This window comes from Molothrus aeneus, chromosome 16 (genome assembly GCF_037042795.1).
Source record: "Molothrus aeneus isolate 106 chromosome 16, BPBGC_Maene_1.0, whole genome shotgun sequence".
Taxonomy (NCBI): Eukaryota; Metazoa; Chordata; class Aves; order Passeriformes; family Icteridae; genus Molothrus; species Molothrus aeneus.
Window position 1 is genome coordinate 15714228 of NC_089661.1, and position 18793 is coordinate 15733020.

At 60.6% G+C, this 18793-nt stretch overlaps 1 protein-coding gene across 3 annotated transcripts in view; it reads left to right on the forward strand.

The window, feature by feature from the left end:
- The first annotated feature begins 591 nt into the window (after positions 1-591).
- PRKCB (protein kinase C beta) overlaps positions 592-18793 on the forward strand; it is a 99768-nt gene continuing 81566 nt past the window's right edge. For all 3 annotated transcript variants that reach the window (XR_010784625.1, XM_066560860.1, XM_066560859.1), the window contains exons 1-2: positions 592-784; positions 1040-1071. Coding sequence is in view for 2 of the 3 variants with exons in the window: in XM_066560860.1 (XP_066416957.1) it covers positions 612-784; positions 1040-1071 (205 nt within the window). In the remaining variant the exon portion in view is untranslated. The remainder of the gene's footprint in view (positions 785-1039; positions 1072-18793) is intronic.

Genomic DNA, 18793 nt, shown 5'->3' on the forward strand with positions numbered 1-18793 from the left:
TTCCCAGTGTCCATCCCTGTCCATTCCCACTGTCCATCCCTGTCTGCTCCCACTGTCCATCCCTGTCTGCTCCCAGTGTCCATCCCTGTCCATTCCCAGTGTCCATCCCTGTCCATTCCCGCTGTCCATCCCTGTCCATTCCCGCTGTCCATCCCTGCCCATTCCCAGTGTCCATCCCTGCCCATTCCCAGTGTCCATCCCTGCCCATTCCCGCTGTCCATCCCTGCCCATTCCCACTGTCCATCCCTGTCAGTGCCCGCTTCTCCCCGCGCATCCCCGCGGGATGCAGACGCTCTATGCAAATGAAGGGCGGGCCCGGGCCCCATGCAAATCAACATGCAAATCGAGCGGGGCGTGGCCGTGCGAGACGCTCGGCGGGCGGGGCTTGCGGTGCCGCGAGGTGCCGGGGGCGGGGCCGGCGATGCAGATGAGGGCGGGGCCGTGCCGTATGTAAATGAGGGGGCGTGGCGCGGCGGGCGGTGTCGGAGCCTCCCGCCAGCTGCGGGCAGCGGCCCCGAGCGCGGCCCCGGCAGCGCCGGCGGAGCAGCGGCAGCGGCGGCGGAGCAGCGGCAGCGGAGCGGGCCGGGCCGGGCCCGCAGCCCCCGCGCAGCATGGCCGAGCCGCCCGCGGCAGCGCCGGGCCCCGAGGGCGAGGAGGGCCCGGTGCGCTTCGCCCGCAAGGGCGCCCTGCGGCAGAAGAACGTGCACGAGGTGAAGAACCACAAGTTCACGGCGCGCTTCTTCAAGCAGCCCACCTTCTGCAGCCACTGCACCGACTTCATCTGGTGAGCCTTGCCCGCACCGCCGCGGCCGCTCCGGGACACCGGCTCGGCGGGACGCCCCTCCTCGGGCTCACCCTCGCCATCCTCCGGGCCCCCTCCGCTCCCGTCCCCGCTCCCCCCATCCCTCCCATCCCATCCCATCCCATCCCATCCCATCCCGGTGCCCCCGGTGCCCGTTCCCCCCCGGCCGGCGTCTCCGGCAGGGTCGCTGCGCCGCGGGGCCGGGGCCGGTGTCTCACTCCGCCTCTCTCTCCGCAGGGGCTTCGGCAAGCAGGGCTTCCAGTGTCAAGGTGAGTGTGGCGCTGCCGGGGGGCTGAGGGAGCCCGTGCTCCGCGTCCGTCCCCTGCGGGCGCCATCCCCGCGTCCCCGGCCCGAGCATCCCCGCGTCCCCTGCGCGCTCCATCCCCGCGGCCCCGCGAAGCAGCTTAGTCATTTTTTAATCAACCCAGCAACTAGTCGGTGCCTTTAAGCCGGTCGGGTCTCGTTAGCAGAGATAAGCTCCCGGGACTGGAGCTAAATCCCCCGAAAAAGGGCGAGGGGAGTTTGTTTTTAATGTACTTAACACCAAAACATGTGCTGGGTGGCGAACGGGCTGGGCGAGGGCTGCTCCGGCTGGAACTGCGCAGCCGGCGAGGGCTTGAACGGCTTGGTTGTGTTGCTGGGGAAAAAAATGAGGCTTTATAACCAAATATGTTGCAGTAGCCGGGTTACTATGACCGTAATTCTTTGTTCTGATGATGCCGGGATTCTGGAGAGGCTCTTCAGGGAAATTCGGGATGTCCCCCCGGGAAATTCGGCTGAATTACCCAGGCGTTCTCAGGTTGCTGCTGTAGCCAGCCCAGCTGGGGGCTGCTCCTGCTCGGGCTCCCCTGGCCCCTGGGTCCCACCTGCCTGGGGTTCAATCGGGGCTGCTCTCGCAGCTGCTGGCAGTGAAATTTTGCTTTTGTGAATATTTGGGACAGAGTTTTATTTTGGTGGGTGGCTGATTCCCAAGTTGAGGTATTTGGCATGAAAACGAACATGCTTTAGAGCTCTGAAAGGCTCCTCTTCGCAGCTGTCCTTGGGGTTTTGGAGTGGCACACGGTGTGAGGAGCTGGGCTGGGTCTGAAGCATCCCTGCAGCTGCCTGCACGAGCAGTGTGAGGCTAATCCAATTTAAATGATGCTGCTCCTCATCCGTAACACTTGCCACACGCATATAACCTTAAAATACCAAAGCCATCTCCCTGCCACCTCCCAAAGCCCAGCCTGAAGGCCTGGGCAGGTGTTGGCAGGCAGAGGAGAGTGGATATGAAGATTAAAATGTATCCTAGGGCTGCTTCTCAAGGTCACAGCTTCCCCTGGTACCTGAGATTTCACACATGGGCAGCTCAGTCACGTTACTGAGAGGAATTCTGTGCACCTCGGATCTCTGGTTTGGTGTTCCCAGGCTTTCCTGGCTGTGAATGAATTCCCTGACTTCCCTTACAGCGAGGTGTATTTGTGCAAACACCATGTCTGTGAAATGCAGAGCGTGTTGTGGAGAGGTGGGGACCACCCCAGCCCGGCAGGGTTTGCCTGCGTTATTTCCAGAGCCTGCTCAGTTCTACCTGAGCATCCAGGGTCGGGTACCTGGCGCCTTTCCAAGTCTCCTGCAGCTGTCAGGAGCTGTTATCCAGACCTGTAACGGTGCTCTTGCTCCAAGGTTTGCCCTCGGATGCTTTTGGGCAGTGTTGAAGCAGCCCTGGCCGCGAGGGCAGCAGGTGGAGCTGGGCTGGGGGTGGCCGAGCAGCGCAGCCCCGGCTCGGGGGCCAGGAGCCCTCGTGAGCTGCAGTGGCAGCAGCAGCACTGCCAGGGGGTCAGTGCCAGCCCCAGGGGTGTGGGACAGGTCTGTGACATCCCCCTCTGCCTTGAGACCCCCCTTGGCAGGTGACTCTGGCGTTACAGACGTGTGTGTGTGTGTGTCACAGGGAATACCGACTGTGCAGCAGGGAATCCTGCAGCTCCAGCTCTGCACACCAGCCCAGTCTCTGCTCTCCTGAAATCACCGATCTGTGGCCTTCCCCAGAGCCCAGCTGGGCCGTGCTGGGGTGCCCAGGGGAAGGTGCTCCCGTGGGGGAGGCAGCTGTGGGGTGATGCCCATCATGGTGAGGGTACCCCAGCAGTGCCCCGGGGTGCAGGACACGGTGTGTGTCTGTCTGCAGGGCACAGTGAGGGTGCAGGACACGGTGTGTGTCTGTCTGCAGGGCACAGTGAGGGTGCAGGGCACGCTGTTTGTCTGTCTGCAGGGCACAGTGAGGGTACCCCAGCAGTGCCCCGGGGTGCAGACACTGCTCTGTGTCCCTGCAGGGCACTCCCAGCTGGGGTGAGGACACCCCGTGTCTCCCTGCAGGGCATTTCCAGCTCGGGAACTCAACCCAGAGGTCTCTGCCCTGCTCACGGCTGCCCGGGGCTTGTCCTGCTGGGAGGCAGAGCTGGAGGTGCCAGGGCTGGCACTGCCCTGTCCAGCCGTGCCAGAGGAGCTGTGCCCATGCTGGACTGTGCAAGGACCACCAGCTCTGGGTCTGTGCCCCACAGGTTGTGCCACAGCTGCTGTTGAGCTTGGCAAATGTTGACACGGAGGCAGAAAATGCCAGGGCTGGCTCGTGTGTAGGGGTTCCTCAGCCCCACAGGGCTCCGGGGTGAGGGCTGCTCTCCCTTTGCTGAGCACAGCTTTAATTTAACTTTAACAACTTCCCCGAGTGTCTGATCCCGTTGTGCTGCGGGATGGCTGGGATGCAGCTGGGGCACGTGCCTGTCTGCTCTCAGCTCTTCCCGCTGCTGTGCCCGCTTTAAGTAGGTTTTCACCTGCGCCCTGATTTCTTTCTAGGGCATTTGCAATAATTAGATTGTTAATTAGCTCATTACTTGTGACTTTTGGCAGGAAGTTAGCAGAAACTGACTCTTTGTAGCTTGAAATACTAATGGGTACCACAAAATGCCACTTAATAGCCTGCTAATCTGCTGCTTATCCTCGCACACCATCTCCTCCTTATCCTTGTGCTCATCTGAACACTTCCTGGGCCAACGTCTCTCTGGTGAGCCAGAAAGTGTCTGGGTGTGGGCAGGGGAGGCTGAGCACAGCCCTCCAGGAGCAGGGCTGCTCCTGGCGGCTGAACAAGAAGAAATCAATACCTTGTGGGTGTTGGAGGCTGAGGGATGCGCCTGGAGCTGCCAGGAAGATGTGAACTCCTCCCGAGGGAGGCTCGCTGCCCCCTGGCTGCCTCTCAGCCCGTGGTACAGAGGGGTTCTCCCCTCTGGAAGGTGCAGAAGCTTGTCAGGAATAGAGAAAAGGAGAGTGTGTGCGTTCTGCCCTTCCCCAGCTGGGGTCCAGCCGGGCAGTGCCAGCGCCAAGGGTGCTTTGGGAGGGAGCAGCCCCTGGTGTCTGCAGCGTGGGGAAGCCAAGCTTTGGCTCTCCTCAAGTGCTGTAGGATGCTAAAGCAAAGGGAACTGCTCTGAAAGCTTCTGGGAGTGGAGTTCTGCTCTCCTCCTGGGGATGTGCTGCTCTGGGAGCTGTCAGCTTTCTCCTTCCTCCCTGCTGGTGTTTCCCCCGCCTTGGCACCCTCGGGGCTGTTTCTCCTGCTGTCCAGGCAGCTCCTGGCCCCTGTGGGGTCAGGGAGGGCATCCTGTGAGGGGCACGTGTCCCCTGGAGCTGGGTTTGCTCAGCCTGCAGTCGCTGTGGCTGGGCAGAGGTGAGGAGCAGGGGAACATGATTCACACTTGGGAGCAAAAAATAACCTGCATCTGTCGCTGCTTTCGTGTGTACCATGTAGAGAAGCTCTTGGAAAGGAGAATCTTGATTCTTCCTGAAGAGAAAGGGGGGAGAAAAAAGCATCATTTGGTAATGTGTGCTTGGATGTCATGCAGTAACTTTTCTTGGGAGAATGTTTACTTCTTGTCCCTGCTTGTGACTCAGTAAGCAAAGACACTCTTCAGATTAGATCTCCTTCCAAGGCTTGCACCACACAGGATTCCTCCCTGCAGGTTTGCCTCTCCCCGTCCTCCAAGGCCAGCGCTCCCGTTCTGTTTTGTGTTTCCACGAGTCAACATCTGAGACCAGAACATCTGAGAGCAGCTGGGAAATGTCACCCCGGCCTCCCCTCTCAAGCAAGTATTTCTCTCTTGCTCAGAGCCCTCTCAAGGCTCCCTTCCTCCCCCCAGAAGGAAGTGAAACCCATCACACTTTGCTCTCCCCTGCAGCCGCTCTGCGGGCTGCCTGCCGGCTCCCATTGCCTGCGCTGAACAAGTCAGAAACAAAAGCAAAACAAACCCCAATCATCCCGAGTCGCCTCAAACCCAGCAATTTCGTGTCAACATATTATGCACACTGGAGAAATGTTAGTGTTCAAATAGACTAATTAAAAATGTTACTGCAATTACTTTTTTGCAACACAAACGATGCTAATTATATAATGCTGCAGAAATTGGAAACGTGATTTCGGAGGGGTTTCGGTGCGGTGGCAACGCAGCTCTGGGTGCTGGAACTGTGTCTGTCCCCAGGCCAGAGGGGTGTGTGTCTGTCCCCAGTCTGTCCCCAGGCCAGAGGGGTGTGTGTCTGTCCCCAGTCTGTCCCCAGGCCAGAGGGGTGTGTGTCTCCAGGCTGGCAGGGTGTGTGTCTGTCCCCAGTCTGTCCCAGCCAGCAGTGTGTGTGTCCCCAGGCCAGTGGGGTGTGTGTCTGTCCCCAGTCTGTCCCAGCCAGCAGTGTGTGTGTCCCCAGGCCAGTGGGGTGTGTGTGTGTCCCCACAGGGGCTGGGGCAGCAGGGCAGCGCTGCAGAGCAGGGACAGCAGAAAAGGGAAGTGGGGCTGGCCCCGCTGGCTGCACGGATGGGCTGTGGTGCTGCACAGCCCGGTGCACACAGAGCTGACAGAGATGGGAGCCTGTGTCCCCAGCAGGGTCCCTGCCAGGCTGGCCCTGGAGCTGGGGACACTCACCTGGGCTGGCAGGGAGCTCTTTTGTCACGGGCTGGTTTGGGGTGGGTTTTGGCGCTGTGGGGCAGGGACAGATCTGTTTCTCTGCTGTCCTGTGCAGCACACAGGGGCTCGCCCATCTCTCTCTCTCTCTCGCAGTGGAAGTGGTTTCTCCTTCCCTCCCCCCGCAGCTGCAGGGTGGGTTTCTCTTTCTTATCTCTGGAGATAGCTGGCATCCTAAAACCATCTCGGGCCGGCTGATGAGGGGGCCTGGCTCCCTGCCGGGGTATCCCTTGCTGGCTGGTGCCAGCCCCAGGACGCTGCCTGCGGGCTCTGGAGCTGGGCACTGGGGTGCCTGGCAGGAGGGTGTGCAGCACCCTGTGCCTGTTGCCTCTGACACCGCTGCAGAGTTTGAACCACCCCGGTCCCGAGCCTCTGCCTTGATTATTCCCCAGCCATTGAGACTTCCTGGGGAATTCAATGCCTGGGCTGTCTCTAAGGAGACTCCTCAGCAAACAGTGCTGGCATTTCTGCACGCCTGCTCGCTCACACTCGTGTGATCCTGCAGATTCCTGCAGCCCTGGCAGGTGTGTGGGGCATCCTCCCCTGGCAGCGAGCTGGGGGTGGGCACCCGCTGCCTGAGCTGTGAAACAGAGCAAGACCTTGAGGGTTTGGTGTCTGCTGAGGAGCAGGAGGAGGGGCTGAACCGGCTCTCAGCACTTGCTGTGGATCCTGTTATCTGCTGGGCTCTCTGCAGGAGCTGCAGGGAGGGCACTTGTGCAAGCCCTTGCTGTGGGCTGCTGCCCTTCCTCCTTCCAGCCAGCACAGCTCCTCCTCCTCCTCCTCCTCCTCCTGCAGCTCCCCAGGCAAAGACCCGAGAACACCAGAGAGGCTCCTCAGTGGCCCTTTGGGTCTGCTGGCAGGATCCCAGTGCCTGGGGAATGGAATTGGCTCGGGGCTGTGCCTGTGATCAGCCAGGGCAGGAGTGCCCGAATCACCCGGTCACAGGCTGTGCTCAGAAGGGCCAGGTGGAGGTGCTTTCCCCCGAGCTGCAGGTGTGTGCTCACAGAGGGGGTGTCTGCAGTGCTGCCTGGCGTGGGATCGTGCCCAGGGAAGGGTCTGGGGGCTTTTCCTGCAGCAGCCCAGCTGTGGGAGGATTGGCTGCCCAGGGACACAGCTGGCAGCCCCCACCCTGGGCTGGTGGCCTCCGTGTGCCTGTGCTGCAGCTCAGCCCCAGGGGCAGCACAGAGTGTGCTGGTGGGGTGAATGCCACCAGTGAGGCTCTGTGAGTCACTGCTCTGCCAGCCCATCCACCAGAGCCACTCAGCATGGGTGAGTAAGGAGCAGCCCCAGGTGCTGGGCAGCGTGTTCCTGAGCTCTTGGAGGATGCAGGTTGTCAAAAAGGAGCTCTTTGGGAAAGGCAGCAGCACAAAACCAGGGGTCCTGGTGTGGGGGTCCTGCCTGCAGGCCTGGGTTGGCAGCCCCGTGCTCTGTGTGCTGCCCCACAGCCCTGGGTGAGGGAGGGGACACCGGGCACAGGGAGCTCCAGAGCCCCTCCAGCCCTGCCAGGTGCTGCTGCTGCAGGAAATGAAGCCTGGCCAAGGCCTTTTCCATTCCCTGCAGTGCCTCAGTCCTGTACTCTGGGGTTTAGCAGAACCCACAGGTGCTGGGCCCCTTGGATGGGACCCTGCAGGGGCTCCCTGGGTGACACAGTGCCCTCACCCCTGGTACCTGAACGGAGATCTGGGGCTCAGGGTGGCAGAGACCAGGGCTGTCCCTCAGGGAAAGGGCAGCTCTGAGCCCCTCCATCCACGCACCCAGCACTGGTCTGGGCTGCTGCTGGTGGCCTCTGTGCCATGGCCAGGAGTCCCTGGAGGCAGAAAGGTGCTGTGAACACCAGAGATGGGAAATGACACAGAAACTGCCTCGGTTTTGCCCCGATAGAGGAAGGTGCAAATCTCTCTGGGGCTCTTCAGCCCCAGCAGAGGTCAGGGGTGTCAGGGGCTGCTGCCCAGCAGGGAGGGACAGCCTGGCCCTGTCCTGCAGGCCCCTGCACCAGGCACTCAGCGTTTCCACAAGAGCCGCAGAGGGCACGGGGGAGACAGGAAGAAAGCTCTGGTGGTGGTTGGTGGCAGCTGAATTCTGTGTTAAGCAGAAGCAACTCCCAGAAGTGTCAGTGCTGGCTGTAGCTGTTCCTGGGAAGGGAAGGCACAGCTCCAAACCACAGAGCCCTGCAGGGACAGGCTGCCCTCACCCGGGAGCACAGGATCCCCATGGGACCCACGGAGGCTCTGGGGTCTCTCTGCTCCCTCCTCTGCCCCATCCCAAGGAGGGCTGTGGCAAGGAAGTTGCCCTGGCTGTGGGGAGGGGCTGCAGGGACAGAGCTGTGTGCTGGGAGCTGCTTCTCTCAGCACCCCAGAGGTGTCTCCCCTTTGGAGAGGGTGGCCAAGGCTGGGCTGGCCCAGCTGAGGGGATGGCTCTGGCCAAAGGGCTGCTCCTGTGTGCAGGTGGTTTGTGTGGCTTTGCTGTGCTCCCCTGGGCCCTAGGGATTGAGGGATTGACCCATCCTGGTTTGGACTGGCCTCTGTAGGGGAAATGAAACCAATGGAAATGTTGTGCTGTGAGAAGCACCTGAGCTCTGTCACTCAGAACCTGCCAGCAGCACTGGCTTTCCCCTGCTGAGGATGACTCCTGCTCATGGTGGGAGCTGGCTGAGCCCTCCCAGGGCCCCTCTGGAGCCCTGGCCGTGGCTCCTGACAGCCGAGGCTGCTCCCTGTGACGGGCAGTGCCTTTCATGAGAGGCGACAGCTCTGCTCCTGCAGCATCGTGGGGCAGATGGGGCCCTGCTCTGCTCTGCTGCTCCTCCCTGGCAGCTGCTGGGCCCTGCTGGCCCCTGGCCATGCCCTGGCCATGCCCTGGCCCATCCTGCCCCTGCAGCCACGTGTCCCACACGGGGACAGGGCTCTGGGTCACCTCTGCCAGCCAGGCCGTCCCTCCTGTGCCTCTGCTCAAGCTCTTTGCTTTTCAGGGGTTTTGGGCTGACTCCCTCTGCTGTTTATCGCCCTCTGCTCTTCCCATCGTGTGCAAAAACAAAATAAATCCCCGTGCAGCCTGGTACTGGGATTAGTGAGTGTTTGGGGTGGGTAACCTCGTGTGGCCCTTGCCTGAGAGCTGAACTCCCGTGGCCCAGAGCAGGAGCCTCCCTGCCCCAGCTGATGGGCACTGACTGTGAGTGCTTAGTGCTTGTGAGCTACATCTTGTCAATTTAAATAATTTGCTTCCATATTTGGTCTTGCTTTTGTGCCAGATTTATACATCTTGTTTAAATCTGACAAGCAGGATATACTTGCTGCTAATCCGAGCTGGACAAGGCAGTGCCTGCCAAAAAATCCAATATTAATAAGCTCCAGTACATGGAAGTTACTGGATTTGCAAACTTGAGGCTTGTTATGGCACAGCTCCCTGAAAACTGGCGTTTTTGCATCTACTTAAATCTGGGTTTTTCCAAGGAGCCAGTCTGTGAGCTTCCCTCTTTGGGTGGGAAGCTCAGTCTTTGGAACAAGGGAAGCTTTCCAGCTCTAAGCAGGAGATGAGTTGTGTATTTTTGGGGTGTGGTTGGGAAAATGGGGGATAGCTGCTGTCTGTGCAGGGGTGTCTGCAGCAGGAGCTGTGAGCTGTGGCTCTGCCTGTGCTGCCACTCAGGGCTTGTGCCTGGGGACCTGGGGCTGCTGGAGCCAGTCCAGAGGAATCCAGGGCTGGAGCCAGGCTGGCAGAGCTGGGGGTGCTCACCTGGAGAGGAGAAGGATCCATGGAGAGCTCAGAGCCCCTGCAGGGCCTGAAGGGGCTCCAGGAGAGCTGCAGAGGGACTGGGGACAAGGATGGAGGGACAGGAGCCAGGGAATGGCTCCCACTGCCAGAGGGCAGGGATGGATGGGATATTGGGAATTGGGAATCGTTCCCTGGCAGGGTGGGCAGCCCTGGCACAGGTGCCCAGAGCAGCTGGGGCTGCCCCTGGGTCCTGGCAGTGCCCAAGGCCAGGCTGGGCACTGGGGCTGGAGCCACCTGGGACAGTGGGAGGTGTCCCTGCCATGGCAAGGGTTGGAACAAGATGAGCCTTAAGGTCCCTTCCAACCCAAACCATTCCAGGGTTCTCTGATTCTATGTTTAAAATCTCCAGTCTCTTGTGGTTCTGCTCTCGTCTTCCTACATTTGATATTTAGTCAGCAGCAGGGAAGCTAAAAAAGATTCAGATGTCTAAATCCCAGCCTTCAGCTGTTCTTCCTCTTCCTCGTGCTGTGCTGCCAGCGTGCTCCAGCTGATCCTGCTGGTGGATTCCTCCCTGTCTTTTGTTGCCATGTGAAAGGATGCAACAGGAATAGCTTCACCTTTGGGGGGAGCGGTTAAATACCTTTATTCTGCTGGTCTGCACGGAGAGCACAAGCTCATTGAATAGCTGACACTCGGAGCACATGAACAAATGCATTTTCATGATTTCCAATTATAGCAGAAGAATGAGAGAGTGAGGTGGTGAAGAGGAGTGAAAGTCGTCCTGGCTCCCCTGAAGGCTTCCTGCAGCCGCGGTGACATCGCGATGAAGTCAGGATTGTTTTATAATATCATGAGGAGCCGGAGTGAGGGGGAAGTGGCCCATGAATTTCATTTGCATCACTGAGTGGATTAGCTCCTGACGCAGTGCAAAGTCATTATTTACTGTGGCTCCGGCTCCGGAGCCCTCCCAGCGCAGCGGCGCTGCTGGGGAGAGGCGCACCCAGAGGGGGAGCAGCTCCCGAGGGGGAGCAGCCCTGGCTGCAGGGACGGGGATGGAGCCTGTGCCATGAGGATGGAACCTGTGCCATGGGGATGATGGAGCCTGGCAGGGGACGGGGATGGAGCCTGTGCCATGGGGATGGAACCTGTGCCATGGGGATGATGGAGCCTGGCAGGGGACGGGGATGGAGCCTGTGCCATGGGGATGGAACCTGTGCCATGGGGATGATGGAGCCTGGCAGGGCTCTGGGATGATGGAGCCTGGCAGGGCTCTGGGGGCTGTGCCTGAGGACCAGGCTTTGGTTCTGCCCTTCCCTGGCATTCACTGCACTTCAGTGCTGAACTTGAGCTTGGCTTAGAGAAATCCCTGGCCATGCTCCAGACCTGGCCTTAACTGAGAGTGGCCAAGAGGGAGAGGCTGCCTAAAGGACAGAAGTGGTGCCTGGGGCAGATGCACTGTCCCTGTCATGCAGGAGCCGTGCCATGCCGTGCTGTGCCGTGCCAGCCCGTGCCAGGCTGTGCCAGGCTGGCAGGGACAGCTCTGGAGCCCCTCTGTTATCACTCAGGATAAGTCACTGCCCCCAGGAGATTCCTGCACAGCTGGAAATAATCCCCCAAGTGATTATTTCTAATTTCCATGCCTCAGCACCGTTTTTGCTGCGGAGGTGCCTTTGCTGGCACTGATGATGGAGATGGGCTTTGCTGGTGTGGCCTGCCCCAGGTTTTGTATGGGCTCCTTGGGCAAGCAGCCCTGGTGGGAGAGGGATCAACAGCTCCATGTTCTCTTGGTTTCTGGAGAGCTGGATGGAATAATTTGCTTTTGGGGGTCTGATCGGAGCCAAGTGCCCTTCCATGCAGCGCCTGTAATTGCCAGGGAGGATGGCAGAGCTGCCAAGAGGGCCATCCCTGTGTGCAAGGGCCACAAAGGCTGAGCAGGACCTGGGTGTGCCCCTCCTGCCCAGCCTGTCAGGGCAGATTTCTGCCCCAGGAATGGCTCTAAAACTGGACTAATTCACTGCTGTGTGATGGTGTGTCCGAGGACCATCTCCAATAGCTCAGTCCATTCGTTTCCAAATCCATCTTGCTCGCCTGTATGGATGCAGAGGAGCCTCAGGGCCTTGTCCAAAGGAGGGCTGTGGGTTGGCACCGGGGTAGCTCTGAACCATCCCTGTGAGGAGCAGCAGGGGAGGAGCAGGACCAGCCCCTGGTGCCCCTGCCTTGGCAGCAGGGCACGGCCACAGGGGCACAAGGGCACAGCTGCCGACCCAGTGTCTCCCAGGGCTCCTGAGGTGGAACCAGTCTCACTTACTGGGTCATTTAGAGACTGAATCTGGGCTTTTGGCAGGAGGAAAGGCTTTAATTAGCTGCTGCTCAGTGGGGCTGCTATTAGATCTTCAGAGCAAGATGCTGCCGGACTGGAAAAAATGCAGCAATAGCTCATTTGCTCAGGAAGCCATGATGGTGATTTGCATTTCGGTCGGGTGCTGAACCCTCGTAGAGAATTCTTCTAAAATAACTTCAAACTGCAGCCCAGACTCCTTCCCCCTCTGCAACTGGGTGGATGTTGTTCCCAAGCAGCTGGGGTGTGAATTCCTTTGTTTGCAGCGCTCAGCTCTGCGGGCAGGGAGGCAGGGCTGGGCTGTGGACATGTCCTGTCAGCAAATGCTGCAAATGGCTTTTGTCTCTCCACCTTGGAGCAGAATCCAATTCTACCTTATTATGTACCTAAAAGGAATTTTCTGCTCTGCCAGCAGCCCCTCTGCTGACCTGAATACCCAGGAGATGTGTAGCAGGGGAGGAAGCTTTGCAGTGCATCTCCTGAGCCTCAGCTCTGCTGCTGCTGGAGCACAAGGTGCTTTGAGATGTGTTCTCAACACTTTGAAATGTGTTTTGGACATTTTTTTTTGTTTCTCCTGTGCTGTCGGCCTGCTCAAGTGCAAAATGGGAGCAAACCCCACAACCTGGGGCTGGCTCCTGCTCCAGGCTCCGTCTCAGAGCTGCCCTGAGTGTCCCAGGCTGGGTGTTGGGGCTGCTGGCTCTGTCACCAGGGTCTGTGTTGGCCATGTCCCAGTGCTGGGCCATGGCAGGGCTGTCCTGGCCCTGCCTGGCTCCTGCTCCTCGTGGTGGGAGCGTTGCTGTGCTCTCACCTTTGGTTTGCTGGGAGTGTGGCTGTGCCCTCACCTTTGGTCTGATGGGAATGTGGCTGTGCCCTCACCTTTGGTGTGATGGGAATGTGGCTGTGCTCTCACCTTTGGTTTGATGGGAGTGTGGCTGTGCCCTCACCTTTGGTCTGATGGGAATGTGGCTGTGCCCTCACCTTTGGTCTGATGGGAATGTGGCTGTGCCCTCACCTTTGGTCTGATGGGAATGTGGCTGTGCTCTCACCTTTGGTTTGCTGGGAGTGTGGCTGTGCCCTCACCTTTGGTTTGCTGGGAATGTGGCTGTTCCTCTCCCAGCTGAGAGCTGGGAATTCCCAGCTGTCCTGGCCTCTGTGCCAGCCTTTGGAAGGTGCAGGCCCTCTGCTGTCACCTGGCTGCAGTTTTCCCAGCAGGTTACAAGGAAAGAGCTTGGTTTGTCTTTGAGGTCATGTTAGCCATTTCCCCAGCGTGGTGTGGGTGACAAAACACAGCACGTCCTGCCCTGGGGACAGGCCCTGCAGAGCAGGAAGGGTCTCTGCAGCCCGTGCTGCCTGCTGGGGTGGGGACAGGAGCCACAGCAGCAGATCCAGCGGTCCCTGCTGCTGGGGAGTTCCCTCCAAAACCACCTCCCCTCTTCTGGGCTCTGTACATTTGGAATAAACTTAATTCCTCTGCTGTTACTATTAACTGAGTCCGAGAGGATGGAAATAAATGCCTGTTGGGAAGGGCAGGCTGACTCACTTTCTCGTTCTCCTGTAAATTTCCATTTAAGTTTTAGTTTAAGCTCAGGTATGAGGGGAGTGAAAGCCGGTAATTTGTGACAAAAACTTCTATTTTAACTCGCAGTAGAAGAACTCCCTTTTTAATTGCAGAAATTATAAGGCTGGATTGCTGGGAGGGAATGCTGGCTGCAGTGGGTGCCTGCTGGCTGCTGTGGGGGCTTCACCCCACGTCTCCCTGTGGCTGCACCCCCACCAGGGCAGGGGGAGGCTCCCCTGGCCCACGCTCGGGTTTGCTCTCCCTTTCCTGATGGGGCTTGCTGGGGTTGGAGCAGCACCATTGTGGGATGGGCCTCGGTGCAGCCAGCCCTCCCTCCAGCCAGGAATCTGTGGCTTCACGGTGTCCCCATCATCTGTGGCTTCATAGTGTCCCCTTCATCTGTGGCTTCACGGTGTCCCCATCATCTGTGGCTTCACGGTGTCCCCATCATCTGTGGCTTCATAGTGTCCCCATCATCTGTGGCTTCATAGTGTCCCCTTCATCTGTGGCTTCACGGTGTCCCCATCATCTGTGGCTTCACGGTGTCCCCATCATCTGTGGCTTCACGGTGTCCCCATCATCTGTGGCTTCACGGTGTCCCCATCATCTGTGGCTTCACGGTGTCCCCTTCATCTGTGGCTTCATAGTGTCCCCATCATCTATGGCTTCACGGTGTCCCCTTCATCTGTGGCTTCACGGTGTCCCCCATCATCTGTGGCTTCATGGTGTCCCCTTCATCTGTGGCTTCACGGTGTCCCCCATCATCTGTGGCTTCACAGTGTCCCCCATCATCTGTGGCTTCACGGTGTCCCCTTCATCTGTGGCTTCACGGTGTCCCCTTCATCTGTGGCTTCATGGTGTCCCCATCATCTATGGCTTCACAGTGTCCCCATCATCTATGGCTTCATGGTGTCCCCATCATCTATGGCTTCACAGTGTCCCCCATCATCTGTGGCTTCATGGTGTCCCCATCATCTGTGGCTTCACAGTGTCCCCATCATCTGTGGCTTCATGGTGTCCCCCATCATCTGTGGCTTCATGGTGTCCCCATCATCTGTCCCACCCCAGGCTGGGCTTTGCAGCCTTCTCCACTCTCCACACAGAACCAACTCCCTATTTTGGTCCCCTTGCCCTCGGCTGGACCTCTTCCTGCTCTCTGGGGTTTGGGGGCAGCAAACCCTTCCTGCTGTGGGTGGAGGGGCTGCCCTGCACGCCCCAGGCCAGGGGGCCCCTTCCTTGCTGAGGGGCCTGGTCACTTATCTCACTCCTGGATGGGGTGCCTCGGGCTCTGCAGCCACTTCTTCCCTTATCACTCCTGCCTGGCTGGAAATTCACTTCCACTGTGTCAGAGCGAAACAAGGAAACTTCTTTAAAAAGCAAGAGGAAAGTCATGTGAGGGAGCAGTGTTGTGTCAGCACTCACAGAGGGTTCAGAATAACGTGGCCCATCTGCTGCCTGCCGAAAGGGGAAGCAAAGGGCTCCCAGCCACGGCTGGGGCAGCCAGGGGAGCTCTGTGGGACCAGCTCTGGGACCTCAGAGCCCACCCAGTGCCACCCCTGCCATGGCAGGGACACCTCCCGCTGTCCCAGGCACTCCAAGCCCTGTCCAGCCTGGCCTGGGATGCTCCCAGGGGCAGCCCCCTGGGATGCTCCCCTCTTGGGATGCTCCCCTCTTGGGATGCTCCCCTCTTGGGATGCTCCCCTCTTGGGATCCTCCCCTCTTGGGATGCTCCCCTCTTGGAACCCCTTTAGGGACGGGAAGGTGCTCCCAGTCCAACACCCCCGGGGGTGGAAGCAGCGTCCCCTCCCTGGCAGCCTGTGCCCTAAATTAGAGCAGCAAGATGCTGCAATGGGTCCATATGGAGACTCCTAAAATAATAGCTGCCAGCTCCCTGCTGACTTGCACGGGGTGCTAAAGCTTTTGGCTTTGGGAATGGGGATTTGGGGAACAGAAATGGGGGTGGGCTGGAGCCAGACCGGAGGTGCTGCTGGCCTGGCCCCACCTGGGTTGGGATGGGCACGCTCAGGACCTCATCTGCTGCTGATGGAGCACCCCAGAGGCTCTGGGCAGCTGCCACCACCCGTCCGTTCAGCACAGGGCCGGCAGGGGGGAGCACTTTGTGTCGGGCATGGAACCCGGGGCAGGTGTGAGTGTGGTGCGTGGCAGTGCTGGAGCCCTGGATCCCTGCTGCTCTGGCAGCACAGGATGGGCTCTGTGGATGCTGCTGCTCCCGTTCCAGTCCCGCCCTGCTGCCCTTTGGCTTTGATGTCCCTCCCTGTGAGGAGCTGGGCCGGTGCGTGTCTGATAACGAGCTCCTGTCTCATCCCCTGCGCTCCTCGGGGCCTGTTGGGCTCCTCTAATTGCTCTGCAGCGGCCGTGGGAGGCGGCTCCTGTCAGGACAGCTGTTCCTTTGATCGGCCTGTTGCACATTCAGCTCTTGTCCTGCTCGGGTTTGATTTGCTGTCCGGGCCCTGCCAGGCCATTACACTGAAACAGCGCCTTAATTGCGAGGGCTCAGCATCACCTTGGGGCTCAGCAGCCCCTGCTGGGAGCACTGGGGGAGCTGGGCTGGGAGCACTGGGGGAGCTGTGCTGGGAGCACTGGGGGAGCTGTGCTGGGAGCTGTACTGGGAGCACTGGGAGCTGTGCTGGGAGCTGTACTGGGAGCACTGGGAGCTGTACTGGGAGCACTGGGAGCTGTGCTGGGAGCACTGGGGGAGCTGGGCTGGGAGCACTGGGGGAGCTGTGCTGGGAGCACTGGGGGAGCTGGGCTGGGAGCACTGGGGGAGCTGTGCTGGGAGCACTGGGGGAGCTGTGCTGGGAGCACTGGGGGAGCTGGGCTGGGAGCACTGGGGGAGCTGTGCTGGGAGCTGTACTGGGAGCTGTGCTGGGAGCACTGGGAGCACTGGGAGCTGTACTGGGAGCACTGGGAGCTGTGCTGGGAGCACTGGGAGCTGTGCTGGGAGCACTGGGAGCTGTACTGGGAGCACTGGGGGAGCTGGGCTGGGAGCACTGGGAGCTGTACTGGGAGCACTGGGGGAGCTGGGCTGGGAGCACTGGGAGCTGTACTGGGAGCACTGGGAGCTGTGCTGGGAGTACTGGGAGCTGTGCTGGGAGTACTGGGAGCTGTACTGGGAGCACTGGGGGAGCTGTGCTGGGAGCACTGGGGGAGCTGTGCTGGGAGCACTGGGAGCTGTACTGGGAGCACTGGGAGCTGTGCTGGCACAGCCAGCTGGCAGTGCTGCTGTTGCTGCTCCAGGAGCATCACTGGTACCCCGGGGCACCGAGCAAGCCTGTGCTGGAACAGCTCTGAAAAGCGCTGGTTTGTCATGTCCTGTACAAAAATCTGAATTTGCTGCTGAAGCTGTTGGGTGGGAGTGAGCAGCCCCTGCCCCTGGCAGCGTGGGGAAGGGGCTGCTGCTGCTGCAGATGAGCTGCAGGGGGACTGAGCAGGGCAGCCCCTGGGGACAGGATGCAGCGGTGGATCTGAGGGAATGGGACACAGAAATCACGTTTGTACTCGGTGATGGCGAGCTGTGGCAGGAGCCTTTGGCCTCTGCATGGCCCAGCTGGAGCTGCCTGGCAGTGCCAGGGGCTGTGCCCTGCTGTGTGCCCTCCCAGCTGTGCTCTCAGGTAAGAGCCCAGCAGTGCCTGGGGGCTGTTCTGGGCCAGGACAATTGCCCTGCTGCTCCTCTCTGCACAGCCCCTGGCCCTGTGCTGCTGCCTTTGGGCACTGTCTGTCCTTGGCACCCAGCTCTGGTGTCCCCCAGCCCCGGGGAGCTGGGCAGGAGGAGGCAGCTCCTGGCAGGACAATCCTGGTGGCCTCGGTGCCTTCCTGGGGCGCGTTGTGGGGCTTTCTGTGCAAGAGCCAGGTTTTGTAAGCAGAGCTGTGCTGGAGTAACACAGAAACCATGCAGGAACTTCCTGTGAGTGACTCTCAGGGGCAGAGGAATGAAAATCACACAGCCTTTGAAAAGGCTCAGCTGGAGAATCTAAGGGTGCATTTCTGTGTGTAATGTGTGAGGAAAGGTCACTTTCTAAAGTTTATTTGCATCCACGGGGCAGGTGGGGGAGCCTGCTCTGCCAGGGCTTGGGGGAACTCAGCTGAGAGTCTGGGGGAGGTGTCACCACCTCCCCAGTGCCACCCGGCCTCCCCGGTGCCACCCAGCCTCCCCGGTGCCACCCAGCCTCCTTTGTGCCACCCAGCCTTCCCAGTGCCACCCGCCTCCTCAGTGCCACCCGGCCTCCTCGGTGTCACCCAGCCTCCTCAGTGTCACCCAGCCTCCTCAGTGCCAGCCGGCCTCCTCAGTGTCACCCAGCCTCCCCGGTGCCACCCAGCCTCCCCGGTGCCACCCAGCCTCCCCGGTGCCACCCAGCCTCCCCGGTGCCACCCGGCCTCCTTTGTGCCACCCAGCCTTCCCGGTGCCACCCAGCCTCCTCAGTGCCACCCAGCCTCCTCGGTGCCACCCAGCCTCCCCGGTGCCACCCAGCCTTCTTGGTGCCACTCAGCCTCCCCGGTGCCACCCGGCCTCCTTGGTGCCACTCAGCCTCCCCGGTGCCACCCGGCCTCCTCAGTGCCACCCGGCCTCCCCGGTGCCACCCAGCCTCCTTTGTGCCACCCAGCCTCCCCGGTGCCACCCGGCCTCCTTTGTGCCACCCAGCCTCCTCGGTGTCACCCGGCCTCCCCGGTGCCACCCAGCCTCCCCGGTGCCACCCACCTCCTTTGTGCCACCCAGCCTCCTCAGTGTCACCCAGCCTCCCCAGTGCCACCCAGCCTCCCCAGTGTCACCCTGCCTCCCCAGTGCCACCCAGCCTCCCCAGTGCCACCCAGCCTCCCCAGTGTCACCCTGCCTCCCCAGTGCCACCCAGCCTCCCCAGTGCCACCCAGCCTCCCCAGTGTCACCCTGCCTCCCCAGTGCCACCCGGCCTCCTTTGTGCCACCCAGCCTCCCCAGTGCCACCCGCCTCCCCGGTGCCACCCAGCCTCCTCAGTGCCACCCGGCCTCCCCGGTGCCACCCACCTCCTCAGTGTCACCCGGCCTCCCCGGTGCCACCCGGCCTCCTTGGTGCCACCCTACCCTGACAGGAACCTCTCCTGCGTGGTGCAGCTCGCTGTCCTGGGCTGCCCTGCCTTGCCCCAGCAGTGCTGCTGTGCCACCGGGTGTGAGCCTCAGCTGCCCGCACGTGGCACTGCAAGGTTCCTTCTGGCAGGGCCCAAGGCCAGGCTGGATGGAGCTCTGGGCAGCCTGGGGGACTGGAAGGTGTCCCTGCCCATGGCAGGGGGTGGCATGGGATGGTCTTACAGGCCCTTTCCAGCCCAAAGCCCTGTGTGATTGCTCGGGCTCAGCCCTCTCCTGTTGCCAGGGGCTGGAAGGGAGGTGTGGTGTGGCTGTGTGCAGGCTTTGGGGTGAGCCTGGGCCCCGTG